The sequence below is a fragment of the Herpailurus yagouaroundi genome, unplaced genomic scaffold (genome assembly GCF_014898765.1).
Source record: "Herpailurus yagouaroundi ecotype Mexico unplaced genomic scaffold, PumYag 160, whole genome shotgun sequence".
NCBI classification, from domain to species: domain Eukaryota; kingdom Metazoa; phylum Chordata; class Mammalia; order Carnivora; family Felidae; genus Herpailurus; species Herpailurus yagouaroundi.
Window position 1 is genome coordinate 8,759,727 of NW_024412401.1, and position 22,080 is coordinate 8,781,806.

Consider the following 22,080-nt stretch of genomic DNA (forward strand, 5'->3'; position numbering starts at 1 on the left):
GACGCGGGGCTCGAACCCACGGACCGCGAGATCGTGACCTGGCTGAAGTCGGACGCTTAACCGACTGCGCCACCCAGGCGCCCCTGGGTTTTTGATTACTGATTCAATCTCCTTCCTCATTGCCTGTCTGTTCCCATTCTCTGTTCATGATTCCGTCTTTGTAAGTTGTATGTTTCTATGAATTTATCCATTTCTTCTAGGTTATTCCATTTATTGTTGTATCAGTGTACATAATTGTCTCACATCCCTTTTTATTTTTGTGACTCCCATTGTAATGTCTCCTCTTTCATTTCTGATTTTGAGTCTTTTCTCTTTTTTTTTTTTCTTACTCTAGAGAAAGTGTTGTCAGTTTTACGGATCTTTTAAAATCCCAACTCTTAATTTCGTTTTTTTCCGACTTCTCTATTCCTTATTTCGTTTATTTCTGCTTTAATCTTTACTATTCCCTTCCTTCTGCTAACTCTGTTTTAGCTTATGCTTTTTCTAGTTCCTTGAGGGATAAAGTTAGTTTGAGATCTCTTTTCTTTTTACTTTAATTAATTAATTTTGGAGGTGGGTGGGAGAACAGGGGAGGGGCAGAGGGAGAGAGACAGTCTCAAGCAGGCTCCATGCTGCCGGTACAGAGCTTGATGTGGGGCTCGAACTCCTGAAACTGTGAGATGATGATCTGAGCCAAAACCACGCGTCGGACACTTAACCTACTGAGCCACCCAGGCACCCCTCAAAATATTTTCTAATTTCCTTTTAGATTCCTTCTTTGACTTATTGGTTGTTCCAGAGTGTGGTTTTTAGTTTCCTTGTATTTGTGCATTTTTTTGTTTTCTTACTGTTGTTGACTCGTAGTTTCATTCCATTGTGGTCAGAAAAGATAATTGGTATCATTTCAGTCTTCTTAAATTTAAGAGTTATTTTGTGACCTAGTATGTGATCTATTCTGGAGAACACTCCCCCTTCAGTTCTGTAAATGTTTGCTTCATATATTTGGGCTTACATATATTGCTCTGATGCTGGCTGCTTATGTATTTATAGTTGTCTATCTTCCTGGTGAATTGACCCTTTCTATTGTAATAATGACTTTGTCAGGGGTGCCTGGGTGGCTCAGTCGGTTGGGCGTCCGACTTCAGCTCAGGTCACGATCTCGCGGTCCGTGAGTTCGAGCCCTGTGTCGGGCTCTGGGCTGATGGCTCAGAGCCTGGAGCCTGCTTCCGATTCTGGGTCTCCCTCTCTCTGGCCCATCCCCGCTCACTCTCTGTCTTACTCGCTCTCTCAAAAATAAATACACATTAAAAAAATGTTATGATAATGTTTTTGTCTCGTGTGTTGGTTTCTGACTTAAAGGCTGAGTTGTATCATATAAGTATATGGCTGTCTTTGCTCTCTTTTGCTTACCATTTGCATGGAATATCTTCTTTCATCCTTTCCTTTTTAACCTACGTGTATCCTTAAATGTGACAAGAATCTCTTGTAGTCAGCGTATATTTGTATCATGGTTTTCATCCTGCCAGCCACTCTGTATATTGATTACAGAGGTTCATCCAGGTACATTTAAAGTGATTACAAATAGAGAAGGACTTAATATTGGCGTTTTGTTCATTATTTTTTCTGTCAGTCTTTTTTTTTTTTTTAATTTTTTTTTTTAACATTTACCTCTTTTTGAGAAAGAGTGCAACCAGGGAAGGGGCAGATAGAGAGACAGAGAGACAGAGACAGAGCATGAGCAAGGGAGGGTCAGAAAGAGAGAGGGAGACACAGAATCGGAAGCCGGCTCCAGGCTCTGAGCTGTCCGCACAGAGCCTGGTATGGGGCTTGAACCCATGAACCATGAGATCATGACCTGAGCTAAAGTTGGACACGTAACTGACTGAACCACCCGGGCACTCTATTGCTATCTTACTTTGTGTTTCATTCATTTATTTATTTTTTTTGTAGTGAAGTGCTTTGATTCCTTACTCATTATCTTTTGTGTATCTTCCCTAGGTATTTTCTTTGTGGTTACCGTGCGGCTTATAGAAAACACAGCTGTAGTGGTGTATTATAAGCTGGTAACAACATAACTTCATTGGCATACAGAAACTCTACTTTTTTATTTCCCCCACACTTTGTTATTGTTGTCACAAATTACATCTTTTTATATTGTGTATCCATTAACGTATTTTTATATAGTTATTTATGCATTTGTCTTTTAACTTCCATACCAGAATTGAAAGTGATTTACGCAGTATCATCATAGTATTATAGTGTTGTGTATTCTTCTATTTATTTACCTTTAAAGTGAGCTTTATACGTTCATATGCTTTTGTGTTGCTGTGTAAGGTCCTTTGGTTTCATCTTGAAAGACTACCTTTAGAGTTTCTTTAAAGGCAGGTCTGATGGGTGAATTCTCTCAGCTTTTGTTTATTTGAAAACGTTTTTATTTCTCTTTCGTTTTTCAAGGAAAGTTTTGCTGGACATAGTACTCCTGGTTGTCTGTTTTTTTTTTTTTTCTTTGAGCACTTTAAATATATTATCCTGCATCCCCTTATGGCCTATAAGATTTCTGTTGACGAATCTGCTGATAGTCCATGGAGCTCCTTAATAATCCCATCATTCTCAATCAGTTGTTCATCAGTGACTTGAATTCTGAAAAAGGGAAGCAAAAGCTTAGTATTTTCTAAAACCAGAAGATCTTGAGACTGTGAATTAGAGGACACTTTCCAGCTTATTTTACTTATTTATTTATTTACTTATTTAATTTTATTTTTTTAATTAAAAAAATTTTTTTAATGTTTATTTTTGAGAGACAAAGAGAGACAGAGGTGGGGGGCGGGTGGTGGTGCGGGGCAGAGAGAGAGAGGGAAACACAGAATCTGAAGCAGGCTCCAGGCTCTGAGCTGTCAGCACAGAGCCTGATGCGGGGCTCGAACTCACAAATGGTGAGATCGTGACATGAGCTGAAGTCTGACACTCAACCAGCTGAGCCACCCAGCTGCCCCCAGCTTATTTTAAATTTAAAGTCAGAGCATTCATTGTGTTTTCTGCCTGCAGAGAGTAGAATGATCAAGAGCAGAGGGATCAAGAGCTCATAATTACATCTCAAATCAATCAATACACGTATGTTATTTCATTGGGAAAACAATGGTACATACTTTATGCAAAAAAAAAAAATTTTCCACACGTCTACATCTGCATCTGTTTTCTTAATGAAATAATACCTATTTTGTTTTTCCCATTTACTTTTGAGGATATAATTTGGGCTATAATAGCCTTGGAACTGTTGAAGGCATGAATTTAAGATTATTTACAGTAAAAGTTTCCCACGTAGGTTTTTTTCATTCCTGAACTCAGCAAAAACAAAACAAAACAAAACAAAAACAAACAAACAAACAAACAAAAAAAAACACCCATACATACTTTTTAAGTCTGGGGCTCATAAAAAAAAAAACAAAAAAAAACTGTACTCTTTAACATAAATAGAGTACTTTATTTCTTTTCTGACAATATAATTAAACCAGTTGTTTGGAAGCCATACGGCTAAATACACTATTTTATAAAATGTCGGTAAATGTACTGATTGCCTTCCCAGAACTAAGAATCTGTCAACGTGTCTTGGTAGAAATCTTACCAGAAGGGGTAATTGAGACTTGTGTAATGCAATCTAAGATAACCTTTTGTTTTTAATTAAAATGGGGAATAAGAAGCCAATTCAAAAATTTGTCTCCATTCATTTGCTCAATATAGGGTGATAGAACTTCTGTTTTAACAGAGTCCCAGCACTTGTTAAAAACATCAATTCTGGCTATGTGCTGTGAGCCTGTGGCCCTTTTAATGTGTAGCTCCAAATGCTGCCATGGTATATCATGGTCAAGGTCATTAATGAATTAATGTTCAACTGTTACTTTTTGGTTAGTAGGGTTTGGAGAATTTTTCTTCTGTCTTGAAAGTGAATTAAAGTAAATGTTTTCTTAAGCTTAGAAGAAACAGACTTTCTACGATTATAGCAGATAGAGGACATGTAACATTCTGGGCAACAAAACTGAAATGCACTGGAAGGAAAATAATTCGTTTTGGTACTAAAGTGTGCCATCGATAGGCTCATAGTTTTATTGAGATATAATTCACATGCTTTGTGTTATATATGCTATGTAATTCATGCAAAGTGTACAGTTCAGTGATTTTTAGTATATTCACAGAGTTGTGCAAACATAATTCCAAATACTTTGAGAACAGTTTCATCATCCCCCAAAGAAACCTTGTACCCCTTAGCAATCACTCCCCATTTCCCTCTACAACTTTCCAATCTCATGCAATTACTTTCTGTCTCTATAGATTTGCCTGTTCTAGATATGTCATATAAATGGAATCATTTACTATGTCTCTTATGATTGGCTTCTTTCACTTGACGTGATGTTTTCAAAGTTCATCCCTGTTGGTTCCTTTTCCTTTTTAGGGCTTAATACTATTCCCATTGTAGGGCTATACTGCAATTTTTTTTTTTTTAATAGAGCACAAGCAGGGAAGAGGGGCAGAGGGGGAGAAAGAGAATGTTAAGTAGGCTTCATGCTCAGCACGGATCCTCACATGGGGCTCGCTCCTGGGACCCTGGGATCATGACCTGAGCTGAAGTCAAGAGTCAGATGCTCAACCAGCGCCATCCAGATGCCCCTATGCTACATTTTATTTATCCATTCATCAGTTTACGGACCCTTGGGTTGTTTCCACTGTTTGGCTGTTGTGAATTATGTTGCTCTGAACATTCCTGTACAGGTTTTTTGTGTGGAAATGTTTTCATTTCTCTTGGGTAGATAGATCCTAGAAGTAGAATTGTAGATCATCTGGTAATTCTGTTTAACCATTTGATAAACTGCCAGTCTGTTTTCTGAAGGGGGTTCACCATTTGATATTCCTACCAGCAGTGCATGATGGTCCACATTTCTCCACATCCTTGCCAACATTTGATATTGTCTTTTTTTTATAGATCCTATTGGATGTTAAGGTGTATATCATCCTGCTTTTGATTTGCAGTTATGTCTTGGCTAATGATGGTTGAGTATCCCTGTCTTTCTTTCTTGCCATTTGCTTATCTTCTTTGGATCCTTTGCTCTTTTAGAGTTGGGTTATTTGTCCTTTTATTATAGAATTAGAAGAATTCTTTATATATTCTGGATACAAATATCTTATTCGATGGATGATTTGTAAAAAACAAAAATTCCCCCATTCTGTGATTTTTTTTTCCCCCCTCTGTGGTGCCCTTTGAAGGACAGATATTTTTAAGGTGGTGGAATGTATTTTTTTTTCTTTTGTTGCACTCACTTTTGGTGTCCCATCTTAAAAAGGCTTTGCCTAACCCAAGGTCACAAAGATTTACTACTATATTTTCTTCAAGAGTTTGGTAGTGTTAGCACTGACACTTAGGTCTGAAATTTACTTGGAGTTAATTTTTATGTGTTGTGTAAGGAAAGGACCCAGATTCACTCTTTTGTATGTGGCTATCCAGTTGCTGAAATCCAGTGTCATTTTTCAAAGAAACTCTTCTTTCTCCATTGTAGGTTTTTTGGAATATTTATCAAAAATCAACTGGATGTGAATGTAAGGATTTATTCTTGGACTCAGAGTTCTGTTTCATTGATCTATATTTCTTGTTGTTGTAACAGTGCCACACTCTTTGGATTACTGTGGCTTTGTAGTAAGCTTTGAAATTGTGAAGTTTGAGTCCTCAAACTTGATTCTTTTTCAAGATTGTTTGGCTATTTGGGATCCCTTGCTTTTCCCCATGAATTTTAGGATCCACTTTTCAATTTTGGCAAAGAAGTCAGCTAGGATTTTGATGGGGATTATGTGGCATCTGCAGACCTATTTGGAAAATATCACCATCTTAACACTATCACGTCTTTTCATCCACAAATGAATTGTTCTTCTTATTTTATCGTAGGGATTGAAATGGAGACCTGTAGGGAAGTTTTTGCCATTAACCCTCCCTTACCGTACAACTAATTTTACTTATTTCATATTGGAATAACATATTTCACTCTACAGTTGTTTTTCGTGTACATATCCTAAGTGTCAGCTTCTCATTAGAACTGTAAACTTCTTTGGGGCAGGATGTATTTTAACTACTTTTGTATTGCTGAGAGGTAATGTCATAGTTGTTTAAGAAAAACATTTTTGATTGGTATTTGGTGGCTAATTACAAAAGAAATAGAGTATTAGTGGTACTGTGAAATTGCATTAATGAAAAATGGCTAGCTAACGTCAAGTCTTGAAATTTATATATATTCCCATTATTCTTTTGAAGAAAACCTCAATAATGATTGCTTTGGAGATTGATTTATTTTAGAAGGCATAACAGGGGCGCCTGGGTGGCTCAGTCGGTTAAGCGTCCGACTTCAGCCAGGTCACGATCTCGCGGTCCGTGAGTTCGAGCCCCGCGTCAGGCTCTGGGCTGATGGCTCAGAGCCTGGAGCCTGTTTCCGATTCTGTGTCCCCCTCTCTCTCTGCCCCTCCCCCGTTCATGCTCTGTCTCTCTCTGTCCCAAAAATAAATAAACGTTGAAAAAAAAAATTAAAAAAAAAAAAGAAGGCATAACAAATATGTTCTTTAAATTCATTTTAGGTACCAAATCTGATTCCAGTTTTGATGTTCAAATTGGGAAGACCACTGGAACCTGTATTATATAATGATATCTTGTATACTTTGCCTACACTTGGTGTTCACAAGGTTTGTATTTAACCAATTTACTCGGGGGCAAAAAGAGAGTGAGGCATGAGGGGCGTCTGGGTGGCTCAGTCGGTTAAGCATCCAACTCTTGATTTTGGTTCAGGTCGTGATCTCAGTTTTGTGACTTCAAGCCCCACGTCGGCCTCTGTGCTTACAGCGTGGAGCCTGCTTGGGATTCTCCCTCTCTCTCTCTGCCCCTCCCCTGCTTGCATTCTCTCTGTCTTTCTCAAAAGTAAATAATAAATTTAAAAAGAGAAAGTGAGGCATGAATACTACATTGAAGTTTGTTTGGTATCGTGAAATTTTGAGCTCTTAATTTTGCCATGACCACTATTTTCCTTGTTGGGCCCAAAGTATTTATTATAGTATTTAAGAATGAATTCTTTGGGGGCACCTGGGTGGCTCAGTCAGTGGAGCGCCCGACTTCGGCTCAGGCCATGATCTCGCAGTTGGTGAGTTCGAGCTCCACGTTGGGCTCTGTGCTGATGACTCGGAGCCTGGAGCCTGCTTCGGATTCTGTGTCTCCCTCTCTCTGCCCCTTCCCCGCTCATGCTCTGTCTTTCTCTGTCTCTCAAAGATGAGTAAACGTTAAAAAAAAAAAAAATTAAAGAATGAATTCTTTGAAATCATTTCATAGCCAAGTTTTCCCATTGGCTGTTGTCTGAGATTAGGTTTTTATGCCCAAGGATTGCTAGCTAGCTCCTCCCTAAAACTATGACCCACGTCTCAGAAAGATGGGTAATATTATAGTTAGCTTCCATTTCAGTCCTTATTTTATAACAAGGGGTTTTCACGTTATTGTGGTAACCTCAGGATTATCTGCATTTACATTTGTGAAACCATAATTTCTTCAATATTTTCTAGGTGTGCATAGGACAAATTCTACGAGTGATCCAACTTCTTGGAACTACTCCACACCTAAGAGCTGTCACTGTGCGCTTGTTGACATCTTTGTGGGAAAAGCAGGTGAGCTCTGATAAAACACTTGCATATCAAACATGTTCCTTTCGCCGGAGCAAATGAGTTTTTCAGTACGCGTGACAAAGCTTTGATACAGTCGTGTTAAGGAGGCACGTCTGTGATTGCATTGAGAAAGTTTGGTTCAGCGGGATGCTTTTGATCTGTAAGGCAGTCAGTTGTGATTGGCTCTCAAAGAGAAATTGAAAATAGAAAATAAACTTTTTTCCTTGAATTCTGAAATTGATTTTTCCATCTGTGTGGAAAAAGTAATAGAAGTGTGATTATAAACGATTAGAACCTTTGTAATTAGGGTGAGATTCAGCCACCTTTTTCTTGTCTTATGAAATGAGGCGTGCATGGGTCTCTAAGAAAATCCCCAGCAATCACAAAAGCATTGTTCTCTGCTGATTAGAAGAAATGCATTGTAATTAGCGATGCAAATGTGAGATTTGGAGGTAAAAATGCTGTGTAAAGTGATTATTCAACTCAAGTTGGAAAATTACCTTTTTTGTGAAATTGCCTTCTTAGGATCGTGTATATCCTGAACTGCAGCGTTTCATGGCCATGTCTGACGTGCCTTCTCTGTCTGTGGGCAAGGAAGTCCAGTGGGAGAAACTCATCGCTAAAGCAGCATCGATAAGAGACATATGTAAGCAAAGGTAAGCTGTGCTTAACTCTTGGGAATGTATATCATGGTGTATTATTTTGCACCTAATTCTTTTATCGCAAGTGAGAAGCCAGGAAAGATAGGCAGAGGGTATTTGAGTAAGAATAAGTTAATTTTCAGGTCAAGTTTTCTAATTCTAAAACTTAATAATATTGGATAATGACTTCAAGAAACAAGCATGTCTATCTCAGTACTAGCCTCGTATCTTGATTTATAGGAAATTCAGATCCTTTTCTGGATAATAATATTATAATAAAAATGTGATGTTATGTTTTCTTTTTTTTTCTTTTTCTTTTTTTTTTTTTTTGTATACAACAAATTTCTAAAACCTAAACAGTGGAGTAAAGTCAAACTGTTCGTTCTTATATTTTCCCCATGTTATGCCCAATTGTTATAAAGAGTTTTAATAGGGAAGGCCTTATTTGTGACTCATCTCATAGAATTAATTACTAGGAATTATTACAAGGGAGGCCTATTATTGAATCCCCATGTATGCTCTAGAGTATAGGAAGATGTGAGGGTCTTAGGAAAGTGACTCTGCTCTTGTCGATTATGGATTAATCCTGAAGCAGTAACGTGGATGATTCCAGTTTCAAATAAATCTCGGATCAGCATGGATCTAAACCTCAGCAATTCTGCTTCTTTTCTAAGCTTCAGTCTCTTGGCCACCCAAACATAACCTCACTCTACAAGTCACACACATATAACCCAAGACCTGAGAGTTTGGATTCTCTTGAGGTACCGGCATGGAAAAAATTTTAGAGATGAAGGAATTATTAGCCACCATTTTTATTTTATTTTTATTTTTTTTGAGAGAGAGAATGCAAGCTAGGAGGGGCAGAGAGAGAGAGAGAGAGAGAGAGAGAGAGAGAATCCCAAGCAGATTCTATAACATCAGTATGGAGCCCGACGTGGGACTTGAACTCATGAACCATGACATCATGACCTGAGCCGAAATCAAGAGTTGAATGCTTAACCGAGTGAGCCACCCAGGCACCCCATTAGCTAACATTTTAATTTTACACACTTAAAGTTGAGGTTCAGTAAAAGTTAAATATCAGCCCAGGTCAGAGTCTATTGAATATATTCAGTGTTCCTTTCAGTTGCCACCTCAAGATCTGTCAGATCTTTCCAGTTTTGGAAAATCATTTCTGTTTGCCAGACAATGGAACCGTAGAATCCAGCCGGGCAGTTTTATCAGTTGGTATTTCGTTAGAGAAAACTATTACGTCATTCAGGGGTGACCGGGAAAGCCAAGGATGGGCCTGAGCATTTCTCTGGGGAGTTAAAATCCTTTTGGGGACAGCACATGACATGTGGAATAGAGGAGAGGAGAGGAGGAGCCTGAGTGCGTGAATCCAGCAGAGTGCCTGGCATGAGATAGGTGTTTGGCCAGTTACGATTCATATCATTATTTTTATCATCGTCCTCAGCATCAGCATCATTATTGTGATAGGTGTAACCCCCTTAGTTTCGCTACTGTCATAAATGACCTTTTGATACGCAATCCCTGCTTTTTTTTTTTTTTTATTTTTTATTTTTTTTAACATTTATTTATTTTTTTGGGACAGAGAGAGACAGAGCATGAACGGGGGAGGGGCAGAGAGAGAGGGAGACACAGAATCAGAAACAGGGTCCAGGCTCTGAGCCATCAGCCCAGAGCCCGACGCAGGGCTCGAACTCACGGACCGCGAGATCGTGACCTGGCTGAAGTCGGACGCTCAACCGACTGCGCCACCCAGGCGCCCCGACGCAATCCCTGCTTTTGTAGTCAGTGGCTGATAACCAGAGCAAGGGGCAGGCAGGAAATAGCTCTATCTTTTACTGATAATCTCAATGAGGTCAGTCAGTTCCTTCCACCATTACCGGAGACTTGAGTTTGTGTCAATTCAGACAATAGGATGTACGGCTTAGGGAAGAGTAACATTTGTTAGCACGGGTCCTCTTTTTTGGATAACATTTCTGTATCAGAAATGAGTCTCCGGTTACAGCAGTAACGACGACGATGCGAATCTTTGACGAAAACATGCATTCGTATCGGAGGGTCAGTGTTCAGTGGGCACAAGCGTAAAGAAAAGCACGAACGCTCTCTGTTCAGGCAGATGTCCTGGGAGTGCGCCTGCGCTCTTCGACTTTAATCTGGTCTCTGAACGATCGTTTCTCACAGGCCCTATCAGCATGGAGCAGACATGTTGGCAGCCATTTCCCAGGTGTTGAATGAGTGCACCAAACCTGACCAAGCCACTCCAGCAGCCTTGGTGCTACAAGGTCTTCATGCCCTCTGCCAAGCTGAGGTAGGCTTTTCAACACTGTTTTGGATAGTTTTGCAGAAAATGTTTTACGAGGCGTACGAGTTACCAGGCTGCAAGTTCAGAGTCGAGTAACTAAGCGCTGGAATAGTCACTCCCAGGGATTCTTGTTGGGGAAGGGAAGCAAGACCTTCTACGTTAGAAATCCTTTCTGGAGGGGAGTCTTGAAATGTTGGGTTCTGTGGACGTGCTCCAGAGGCTAAAGAAAACCACTGTATGCCGTTCCCTGTTCTTACTTGTCGTCGTTGGTAACATAGAAGGGAAAGTTAGGCTCTTGGAGCTCTTGAGTCTATTTGCTTCTTAGTTTGGTGATCAGAGAGGCTTAAGAAGCAGAGGAGAAGGGATTGGCATAAGCCAGCGGGAGTTTTATAGCCAGCAAAAACGATGGTTGGCCCGAAGACTGGCCAAGGATTGTTTCTTTCCTGGTGATCAGTTTGGGTAGGATGGATTGATGTTAGACTTGAGCCTCCAAATCGTTTCCTGAACTTTATACCACTCCCCCAATCGCAACACAGCAGGGAATCCTTAACCGTTTTGGAGAAATGCGGTAATTATGTCAGTGATCATTTATCAACCGAACCAAAGTTTTCGCACATTGAACATACTTACACAATTGTAGTCTTTTAGTGACTGAGACTAGGTGGAATTCTCTTAGCTTATGGCAATTATGGTTGATATGATAATGAATATAATGATTCAGTAATACAGGCAGTGACTGTATTGAGTGTTTATACGCCCAGGTTCTTGTGCAAAGTACTTTCCATTTATGTTCCTCATTAATTCTGCAATAGAGGGGTTATAACATCATTTTATAAATGAGGAAAATAGTCCTTGGAGGGAGGTTGTTCACTCAGGATTTTGGTATGAGAATAAACTCATTTTCTTTCTTTTTTCCTTTTTTTAATGTTTTTACATTTATTTGTTTTTGGGAGAGTGCAAAGTGAGCAGGGACAGAGGGAAGAGGAGACAGAATCTAAATCAGGCTCTAGGCTCTGAGCTGTCAGCACAGAGCCCGACAGGGGCTCGAACTCACAAACCGTGAGATCACGACCTGAGCCGAAGTCGGACGGTTAACCAACAGAGCCACCCAGGCGCTCCTGAAAGTAATTTTCTCTTGGATAAACACTTATTTTAGCAGAGAGCAAGCACTGTCACTGTTTAGAAACCAATGCGTGCTAAGGGCAATGCTTTTAGACCACATGCCCAGTAGTTGACAGAGTTGTTAAGGGTTTCATATTACAGCAGGGGACTACTATACATGACCAAGGACTTTTGTTCTTTACTGTGTCAGTTAGTCATCCGGAATTGCAAAGTGTCACTTTAATAATTATATTACTTTCATAATAAATAATTCTAAACGTTATTTTGAAATATGTTTTCAGTAGAAGCTTTGAGAGAAGAGAGAATTGTATACGTTTACCTCTGAATGGTGATCACTGTTACCATTTTGGGAGTATTTCCTTTTCATTATTTTTTCCAAACAGAAATCAGCTCATTTCCGAAATTAACTTTTTCCCTCTAACGAATGGTAATTTTGTCTGACTGGGGCTGTAATTCCATTGTGTTCTCCACCCATTCAACAGCTCTGTTGTCTATAGATGCTTATTAACTCATAAGAAATGCTCAGTGTGTGGCGTTAGTTTTCTCATTCCGTTTCTCTAAGATATCATTAACTTGAGGAAGTACTGGAGATAGGAAAAATGTTGCCTGATGTGGTAGGAAGCATTTTCGTTTTGGGGCAGTCATGGGACTGTACCTGGTATATATACCAGTTACTAGTTACGTGTCCTTTGGTTAGTTTACTTAACCTCTGAGCCTCTGTTTCTTCAAATGAAGATAAAAGATTACTCAACACACACACACACACACACACACACCACACAAAACATACCTGGTATAATGTCTACCCATACGGGTGCTCTTTAAATGTTGAGCTTGCTCCTGAAAGGTTGGTACACAGTTTGATATAGTCCATGCCATCAAGGAGGTTCAGAGTCATTTGTTTCTTGTTTAATCTTTTCTCTACAGCTCATGTGTGATAGTGACTTGACTTCTTCCTGCAAATGGGATCCTGTCCTTTCAGTGCTGAAGCTCTTGTTGCCTCTTTCTGTACTTACAGGAGATAATTTGAGATGGTTGAAATCTATTCCCCCGATCCAAACTTCTACCCGTAGTACCATATGCTGTGTAAATCCATTCAGGTTGTCATAACACAAATAACTTAAACTGGGTAGCTTATTAACACACATTTATTTCTCATGGTCTGGAGGCTGGTAAGTTTGAGATCCAGATTCACTGTCTGGTAAGAGCCTGCTTCTTGGTTCGTGGACCACTATCTTGATGGATAGCTTTCTTCTTGCCATAACCTCACATGCTGAAAGGGAAGGATAGCTCTCCAGAGTCTCTTTATATGGGCATCAATCCCAGTCATGAAGGCTCTACCCTCCTGACCTAGTCATCCCCCGAAGATCCTAGCTCCTAAAACTATCGCCTTGAGAATTACGATTTCAATATATGAATTTTGGAGGGGATACGAATGTTCAGCCTACAGCAGCTTCTTTGCTTCTCACATTCCACCGTCTTGTGGAGGAATGGAGACATCATGTCTAGGTAGTTTAATTAAGGAGGCTTGTGTCTTACTTTGATACCTTAATACTTTTTCCTCTGCTTGGTTAAAGGCACGTCACTTTTCCATTGTGTCTCACCCCTTCCCCTTCTGTTTCTTTTCATGTTATGAAATCCAAATCCCACATGATATTTTTATCAAAAACTTGCTTTTAAAACACTTCAACTGCCATGTTGCAAATGAAAGAAGAAATCCTACATGTCTTTCTTTTTTTTTTTTTTTTTTTTTAATTTTTTTTTTCAACGTTTATTTATTTTTGGGACAGAGAGAGACAGAGCATGAATGGGGGAGGGGCAGAGAGAGAGGGAGACACAGAATCGGAAACAGGCTCCAGGCTCTGAGCCATCAGCCCAGAGCCCGACGCGGGGCTCGAACTCACGGACCGCGAGATCGTGACCTGGCTGAAGTCGGACGCTTAACCGACTGCGCCACCCAGGCACCCCCCTACATGTCTTTCTAACAAAGGCACGCTAACCTCTTTTAATCCTTTCTGTGAGAATAAATCCTAAAACAACAGCCCCAATCCGTTAACTTCATTTATTACAAAGAATATTTTCTGGGGCACCTGGGTGGCTCAGTTGGTTAAGTGTCTGACCCTTGATTAATGTCACGATCTCATAGTTTGTGAGTTCAAGCCCTGAATTGGGCTCTGGGCTGGGGATGTGGCACCTGCCTAGGATTCTCTCTCTCTTCCTTTCTCTCCCTGCCCCTCCCCTGCTCTCCCTCTCTCTCACTCAAAACAAAACAAAAAAGAATACTTATTTTCATTTCCTTCTTTTTCTTTTTTTAAAGGTTATTTATTTATTTTGAGAAAGAGCAGGGGAGGGAGGGAGGGAGGGAGAGAGAGAGAGAGAGAACGAACCCCAAGCAGGCTCCCCACTGCCAGCATGGGGCTGGAACTCATGAATTGTGAGATCATGACTTGAGCCAAAATCAAGAGTCGGACGCTTAACCGACTGAGCCACCCAGGTGGCCCATCTCATCCCTTATTTTTCATCTTTCTTGTCTGGGGGACAACTCCACTATTTTATTGATATTTGCTAGAGGTAAATAGTGTTATTTACCATCTTTTCCTCATGGATAGTACAAGTGTCCCAAGCTGTGGAATTTGTTCAAACTGACTGCATCACAGTTAATTTTGGCAACAGAAATATGCTCTTAAAAAAAAAAAATGTTTGGTAATGAATAGCTCTATGTTCATTTAAAGAAGTAGAAATAATCTGTTTCCCCTTGACGAGCCTTGATGGTAATTAATATATCTTTGGGTTTTGTTTAAGCCTTTCCCAGCTTTTTGGGTATGTGTTCATTATTTGTGAAGCTGCTGCTGTTATGTCCTGCGATGTGTGTTAAAGTTGCAAAAATATACTCAGTTTGGTGGCTCTCACCAGGCCACATCCACTAAGTTTGGCCTACCCTTTTTCTCCTTTTTTCTTTTTCCTGCCAGCATGCGTTCTGTGAGGCCATTTATTCTGTCTTCTAATTGATATCATGTGTGAAACATTGATGGTTGCCAAGCGTTTCAAGAATGAAAATATTCAGCATCGTTCTAAATCTATTTCCCAGTAGCATTTGGTAGTAATTTGTCTATCCACTGCTTTTTAGATCCTTGACTGTCAAATATAATTAGGAATGTAGAAAGCCTAAAACAGTGAGATTTTAGAAACCAGTGGGGAAAAGAGAGTAACACTGAACAACCCTATCTTTTGGAAAGTACCTCATTTGGAAAACCATCCCAAATTGGATTTCGTTGGGCTTTCCCATCCTTGCCTTTGTATAGGAAGCAGAGCTCTTTTTCTGAAGGTTGACAGGGAACCCCTCAGGTTTGGAGTCACAGTCATGAAATTCATTTGTCCTGGAGGGTGAGATTAAGCCTGCAACACCTGCTGCTTAATCATTTATCATGGTCTCCAGTGAGAGATTGAAAGGACGGATTCCATGTAAATGTCAGCTCTGTCAAGGTGAAGATTGCGGTTCCAATATGGGGTTCTTCTGTGCTGCTTTATTAAACAATTAGAAAGGGGAAATTCTAGGAATCTTGGTTAATTACAAAGACAAGACTGTAGTTTCCACTCGGGAACTGGAGAAGAAATGTACTCTTTTCTTAACACTATTGGTTATTGATTTAGGACTTCACACATGGTTTTTGTTTGCTGTTTGTTTTTGTACACGGAACTATGTGAAAGTTACAGCTACCATTTCTTGGGTACCTAATGTGAATTTGGACATTTTGTGATGTGGGGATTCATTCTTTTTTTTTTTTTTTTTTTTTTTTTTAAACAGAGTGAGCGAGCAGGGGAGCGGGGCAGAGAGAGAAAGAGACAGAGAGAATCTCAAGCAGGCTTCAAGCTCAGTGCTAGAGCCAGATAGGGGGCTCAATTCCAGGACCCTGGGATCATGACCTGAGCTGAAATCAAGAGCCGATGCTCTACCAACTTGAGCCGCCCAGGTGCTCCGGGGAATTCGTTTTATTTTGAAGAAACAGTGGCTCTGGTAATTCGAGTAACTTTACAAGGTTCACATGGCTCATAAATGAAAGAGAAGGAAAGTAGATCTAAGACTCGCTCTGAGTCTGACACTCTTGTTAGTTTGAGGCTTCCTTCCTTTGAAAAATATGAGCTTGAAAGAAGAACCTTCCTCTGCCTTCAAGCTGAGGGTTTGCCATTTTAAAAGGAAAATTAATATTTTTGCATTATCTTTTTCATATTTTTTTCCATTCAGGTTTCTCATCTCATCACTTTTTGCCCCATTCCATCCCCATTTGCCTTAATTTCCTTTTTCTTTTTTTAAAGTGTATTGTTACTTATTTTGAGAGCAAGTCAGAGTGCCTGCAAGGGGAGAGAGGGAGAGGGAGAGAGAGAGAGGCAGAGAGGGAGAATCCCAAGCATCATCAATGTTATAACATGTATCAGTACATCATTTATTTCTATGGTTGGGTAATATTCTGTATGGCTGCTCTACATTTTACCCATTTATCAGTCAATGAACGTTTTCCTTTTTTTTTTTTTTGGTCTATGAGTAACGCTGCCATGAACATTCGTGTACAGATTTTGGCATAGACCTATGTGTTCATGTTGGTGAGGTACACACCCAAGAATGGAATTGCTGGGTCCCATGCTCTCTCTATGTTTAACTGTTTAAGAAACTGCCAGACTGTTTTCCAAAATGGCTGTGCCATGTTGCGTTCCCACCAGCAGTGTATGAAGGTTCTAATTTCGCTGCTTCCTCGGCAACACTTCTTCTTAGCTGCCTTTTTCCCCCCTTTTTTTCTTTCTTTCGTTTTTTAATGTTTGTTTTTCAGAGAGAGCACGCTTACGTGCATGCATGCAAGTGGGAGAGGGGCAGAGAGAGGGGGGGACAGAGGATCTAAAGCTGGCTTCACTCTGACAGCAGAGAGCCTGATGTGGAGCTTGAGCTCCTGAACTGTGAGATCATGACCTGAGCTGAAGTCAGATGCTCAAGTGACTGAGCCACCCAGGCACCACCCCTTTTTCCTTTTTTCTAACTGTAGCCATCCTAGTGCATGCGAAGTGGGATCTCGTTTAAGGCTTTGATTTGCATTTGTCGGATGATACTAAGCTTTTCTTATGTTTCTTGGCCACTTCTATGTCTTGTTGGAGAAACGTCTATTCTGATCCTTTGACTATTTTCTTCTTTATAGCATTTAACTTGCCTTGTCAGCCAAGTTGCATTTTGTTCCTATAGGAATGATTAGTAAATGTTCTTGTACTTCAAAGTAAAGGAGACTGGGAAATCACGAGCTTTTTTATGGACCTTTTGCTACAAAGGGAGCTTATCAAACCATATGAAACATTAGAGGAAGACCCATATGTTCCATTTTACTACTCTGTCTACATATTACGTTTTCTTTGTTTTTAATGAAATTAGCAGAATGTTTTCATTTTGGTTTATGTACAACTATCAGAGATGTTTTAATAATAGTATTAGTAAACATAGACTGATTTACTGAGTGTTTTCTGTATAGTAACCGTTATATACTACAATCATTATATTTATTATCTCATTTAATCTTAAAAAAAAAAAAAAAAGCCTTCTCAGTGCAAGGTACTGTTTTCTTCTGGGAGGCTGACAGTGGTTAAATTAATTGCCAGAGGTCATTAAGTTAACGCTTGATAGAGCCAAGATTCAAACCCAGATCTGTCTGAATTCATTTGTTTTAATTTAAAATTTTTTGAATGTTTATTTATTTTTGAGAGAGACAGAGCACAAGTGGGGGAGGGGCAGAGAGAGAGAGGGAGACGCAGAATCCGAAGCAGGCTCCAGGCTCTGAGCCATCAGCAGAGCCCGATGCGGGGCTCAAACCCACAAACTGTGAGGTCATGACCTGAGCTGAAGTCTGGTATTTAACCAACTGAGCCACCCAGGCGCCCCCAGATCTGTCTGAATTCAAAGTCTACATCTTAATCACCTTTAAAAAAAACCCTAGCTTTGTTGAGGGGATAATTCACAAACTACCAGTATGTGTTTTTATTAGTCATGTTTGTGTTCAGTTGACCTTGTTATGGTGTGATATTATTCAAGAAATCTTTTTATGAGTGTGATATTTGTTTTTTTTATTTTTTTTTTTATTTAAAAAAATTTTTTTTTTCAACGTTTATTTATTTTTGGGACAGAGAGAGACAGAGCATGAACGGGGGAGGGGCAGAGAGAGAGGGAGACACAGAATCGGAAACAGGCTCCAGGCTCCGAGCCATCAGCCCAGAGCCTGACGCGGGGCTCGAACTCACGGACCGCGAGATCGTGACCTGGCTGAAGTCGGACGCTTAACCGACTGCGGCCCCCAGGCGCCCCTATGAGTGTGATATTTGTACTCATTTCCCACATGTCTTCTCTGTTTCCTTTGTGATCGGTTTACTGCATGAGATTTTTACATAACTTAGGCTTTGCATAAAGATCCAAATGAAAAAGATATTTTGAGATAAATTGTTTGTAGTGTTTTTACTGATTAAAAATTAGATGATAAGCTTGAAAGATGCGCTGCAGTGTTTTTACATCACTCTGTAGACATTTGGTTTTTAGAGCATCACATTTACTTTGAATAATGAAAAAATGAAAAACTTGTCACAAAAGTGTTTTCATTTTGTACGTATTCCTTTCCATTGTATTTTCTTTACAAATATATTTTTTCTACCTTCTCTATATTTTACTGGTTTTTTTTTTTTTTTTTTTTTTTTTTTTTTTAGAGAGAGAGCACAAGTGCTCATGAGGTGGGAGGGCCAGGGAGAGGGAGAGAGAATCGTTGTTTTTTGTTTTGTGTTTTGTTTTTGAGGGAGAGAGAATCTTAAGCAGGGTCCATGCCTAGCACAGAACTCTATGTGGGGCTCAGTGTCACAACCATGAGATCATGACCTGAGCCAAAATCAAGAGTCAGACACTTAACCGGCTGAGCCACCCAGGCGCCCCATGGCTAGGAATATTTTCGACATTGCTACATATTTTAATGACTTAATCCCATTGAGCAAAAGTATCATCAGTAATCAAATAATTCATTTTTGATTGGGTTTTTAGTTGCTTCCCACTTTCCCCACTTTGTAGTTAATAGTCTAGGAAGTCATGACAGAGGTAAAGTTTTAACTTTCTTTTGGATTATGTTCTTAGAATAAATATTTTAGAATTTTAAGGATATTTTTATGATCTTATTAAATAGTTCACTTATTGTTGTAGTAACTTTCCATGTTTACCTGGGCATGAGAAAGAGGAAGAGTGTTGCAGTTTGTACCCAAGTTTCTGCCAGTATTATTTGTTACCAGGGAGAACAGTTCAGTTGTGTCACTACCTCATTAACTTCAGCGTAGCATTTCTTTTGTCATGAACATTCTGCTTGCTACCAGGAGCCCATAATCCCTTATGTCCTAAAATGACAAGTTGTCATTAAGGAGATAAAAAATCTACATTGTTTCCCCGTAGTGAGTTTGCCTATGTACATTTAGCTTTAGGGCTTTGGAGAATTATTAATAAAGGAGGCAGAGTGGTGATTTAATTCAATATAGATGTTTAAGTAGAAGTTATGAAAAGTTAAGTATATTTTAGTTTTAGTTTTATATCATTTGTGTATTGTTATGAGTGCTTTTGAAATTCATCTTGTTGAGATCATATTAAATCCAAACTTCAGCATTTTTTGGCTTTCATGTGTATATTTTTAAACATTTATTTTTGAGAGAGAGAGAGAGAGAGAGAGAGAGAGAGAGAGAGCGAGCGCACAAAGCAGAGGGAGAGGGAGACAGAGAAACCAAAGCAGGCTCTGAGCTGTCAGCATAGAGCCAGACGTGGGGCGTGAACTCACCAACAGTGAGATCATGACCTGAGCTGAAGTGGGACGCTTAACCACCTGAGCCACCCAGGTGGCCCATATATATATAAAACAAAACAGTCCTTGTTTTACTTTATAGATTTATGGGTTGTAGGTATAAAAGGGGTCCATTCGTCTCCTGATCTCATGCAGTTTGCTGCCTTTTCCAGAAGTTCAAGGAGAAAGGGTTGGAAGCCTTTCAGAAGTGTTCTGCCACATTGTCATTTATTCATCCTCTGATGAGTAGAGGTGGGGAGGAGAGAAAGGGAGGAGGTCATGGTGTGGCTTCCCCCTCAAACCCTGTGGCCACCACAGAAAACTTTAGGCAAGGATTCCTTAGGCAGAAAACAAAAAGCTTTAACCTTAAAATAAAAATATTGACAATTTAAGCCAGGATGTTCAAGGCTCTCTGAGTATAAAGATTTATGAGCCATTTTGGGTCTAGGAAGTCACAGTCTAGGAGGAGAGAACACTGTGTTAAGTACACATATCTCCGTATCTCTGTCTCTATAAATTTCCCTTTGCTTGACATTTCATATAAAAGGTGCCATATAATAGGTGGCCTTTTGTCACTGGCTTTTCATTAGCATAATGTTTTCAAGGTTCATCTATGCTGTGGCATGTATCAATATATTATTTGTTTTGCAATGTTAAAAAATGTTTACTTATTTTGAGAGAGAGAGAGAGAGAGAGAGAACATGAGCAGGGGAGGGGCAGAGAGACAGAGACATAGAAAGAAAGAGAAAGAGAGAATCCTCAGCAGGCTCCATGCTGTCAGCACAGAGCCCGACATGGGGTTTGATCTCATGAACTATGAGATCATGACCTGAGCTGAAATCAAGAGTTGGGATGCTTAATGAATTGACTGTAGACACCCCTACAATATTTTTTATAGCTGGGTAATACCACAATTTATTTATCCATTCATTAGAGGGTGGATATTTGGGTTTTTCCCATTTTTTTGGCTATTATGAATCATGTTGCTATGAACATTCATGTGCACGGTCTTGTGTGGACATATGTTTCATTTTTCTTGGCTGTCTATCTAAGAGTGCATTTGCTGGATCATATAACTGTATGTTGAACCGGGTGAGTGATGGCCAGACTGTTTTCCAAAGAAGCTGTACTGTTTTACCAACATCTTTCTTCTCTTCTCCCCAAATAATGCAGAGACTTCTAGGTAGCCATGGCCACTGGAGCATTATTAGCTGTTACCTACATTCTTAAAAAATGCACGTGATGTGGATAGTCCTTTAAGCATGAGAACATAAGAACATTTGGTCACAGAGGAGCGTTGCTAGGAAAGAAGGACCGCCCTGACCAGTTGTTTCTTTCGAACTTTCTTTGGGGCATTGTTGCCTTGCTGCTCAAAATGATTTTGTCATCTGCTTTTGGGACATTGCCAACCCTTGTCTCACTAGGTGTCCTTTAATTACTGTTTGACCAGGAATTAATAACAATCCTGAATGGTGTAATGTTTACCATACTAAGGATGTTTGTCTTCATAAAAACCAACATTTCTATAAATTAGAGCTTGAAAACTTAGTGCCTCTTTTGTTTGATTATCCTGGGATTAATATCTTAAATTCTAATGTTAATGAAAAAGAGAAGCACCTGGCTGGCTCAGTCGGTGGAACATGTAGCTCTACATCTCTGGGTCGTGAGTTCAAACCCCATGTTGGGTGTGAAGATTACTTAAAAATAAAATCTTGAAAAAGAGGGGCGCCTGGGTGGCTCAGTCGGTTGAGCGCCTGACTTTGGCTCAGGTCATGATCTCATGATCTGTGAGTTCGAGCCCCGCGTCGGGCTCTGTGCCGACCGCTCAGAGCCTGGAGCCTGCTTCGGATTCTGTGTCTCCCTCTCTCTCTCCCCCTCCCCCACTCATGCCTGTCTCTCTCTCTCTGTGTCAAGAATAAATAAACATTAAAAAGAAAAATCTTGAAAAAGAAAAAGAAAAAGACAGCTATCTACTCTTTCTTGATAATACAGGAACATCTTGAAGTACCTGGCCTGCTTTACCACATGGCAATGACCACTTGGTGCTAAGTAGCACGTAGCAACTTCCTTTAGACGAGCATGTGCTCTAATTTGCTACTGTTCCTTGGCTTCTGGATTTACATGACCTTCCCGACTCAGGTAGTCCTTGCAAGAATGTCCCTTATTTTTATTTTATTTTAATTTTTTTGAATCTTTATTTATTTTTGAGAGAGAAAGGCAGAGTGCAAGCAGGGGAAGAACAGAGAGAGAGGGAGACACAGAATCCAAAGCAGGCTCCAGGCTCCGAGCTGTCAGCACAGAGCCCGACTCGGGACTCGAAGCCACGAACTGTGAGATTGTGACCTGAGCCGAAGTCGGACGCCCAGCCGACTGAGCCACCCAGGCACCCCAAGGTCCGTTATTTTAATATTACAAGTAATTTCATATAAGCGATCTCAGTTTGTCTTTGTAACAACTCTCCTTTCATCTGTCCAAACCACTATGATCGGCTGGTCACCATGGAAAAAGGTCAACCTTGTTG

At 39.9% G+C, this 22,080-nt stretch overlaps 1 protein-coding gene across 4 annotated transcripts in view; it reads left to right on the forward strand.

Annotated features, from left to right (window-relative positions):
- The window catches only part of FOCAD (focadhesin), a 316,309-nt gene that overhangs the window by 141,139 nt on the left and 153,090 nt on the right, over nt 1–22,080 (forward strand). For all 4 annotated transcript variants that reach the window (XM_040481365.1, XM_040481366.1, XM_040481368.1 and 1 more), the window contains 4 exons: nt 6,589–6,693; nt 7,558–7,659; nt 8,182–8,312; nt 10,488–10,614. In XM_040481365.1, coding sequence (XP_040337299.1) covers nt 6,589–6,693; nt 7,558–7,659; nt 8,182–8,312; nt 10,488–10,614 — 465 coding nt within the window. The remainder of the gene's footprint in view (nt 1–6,588; nt 6,694–7,557; nt 7,660–8,181; nt 8,313–10,487; nt 10,615–22,080) is intronic.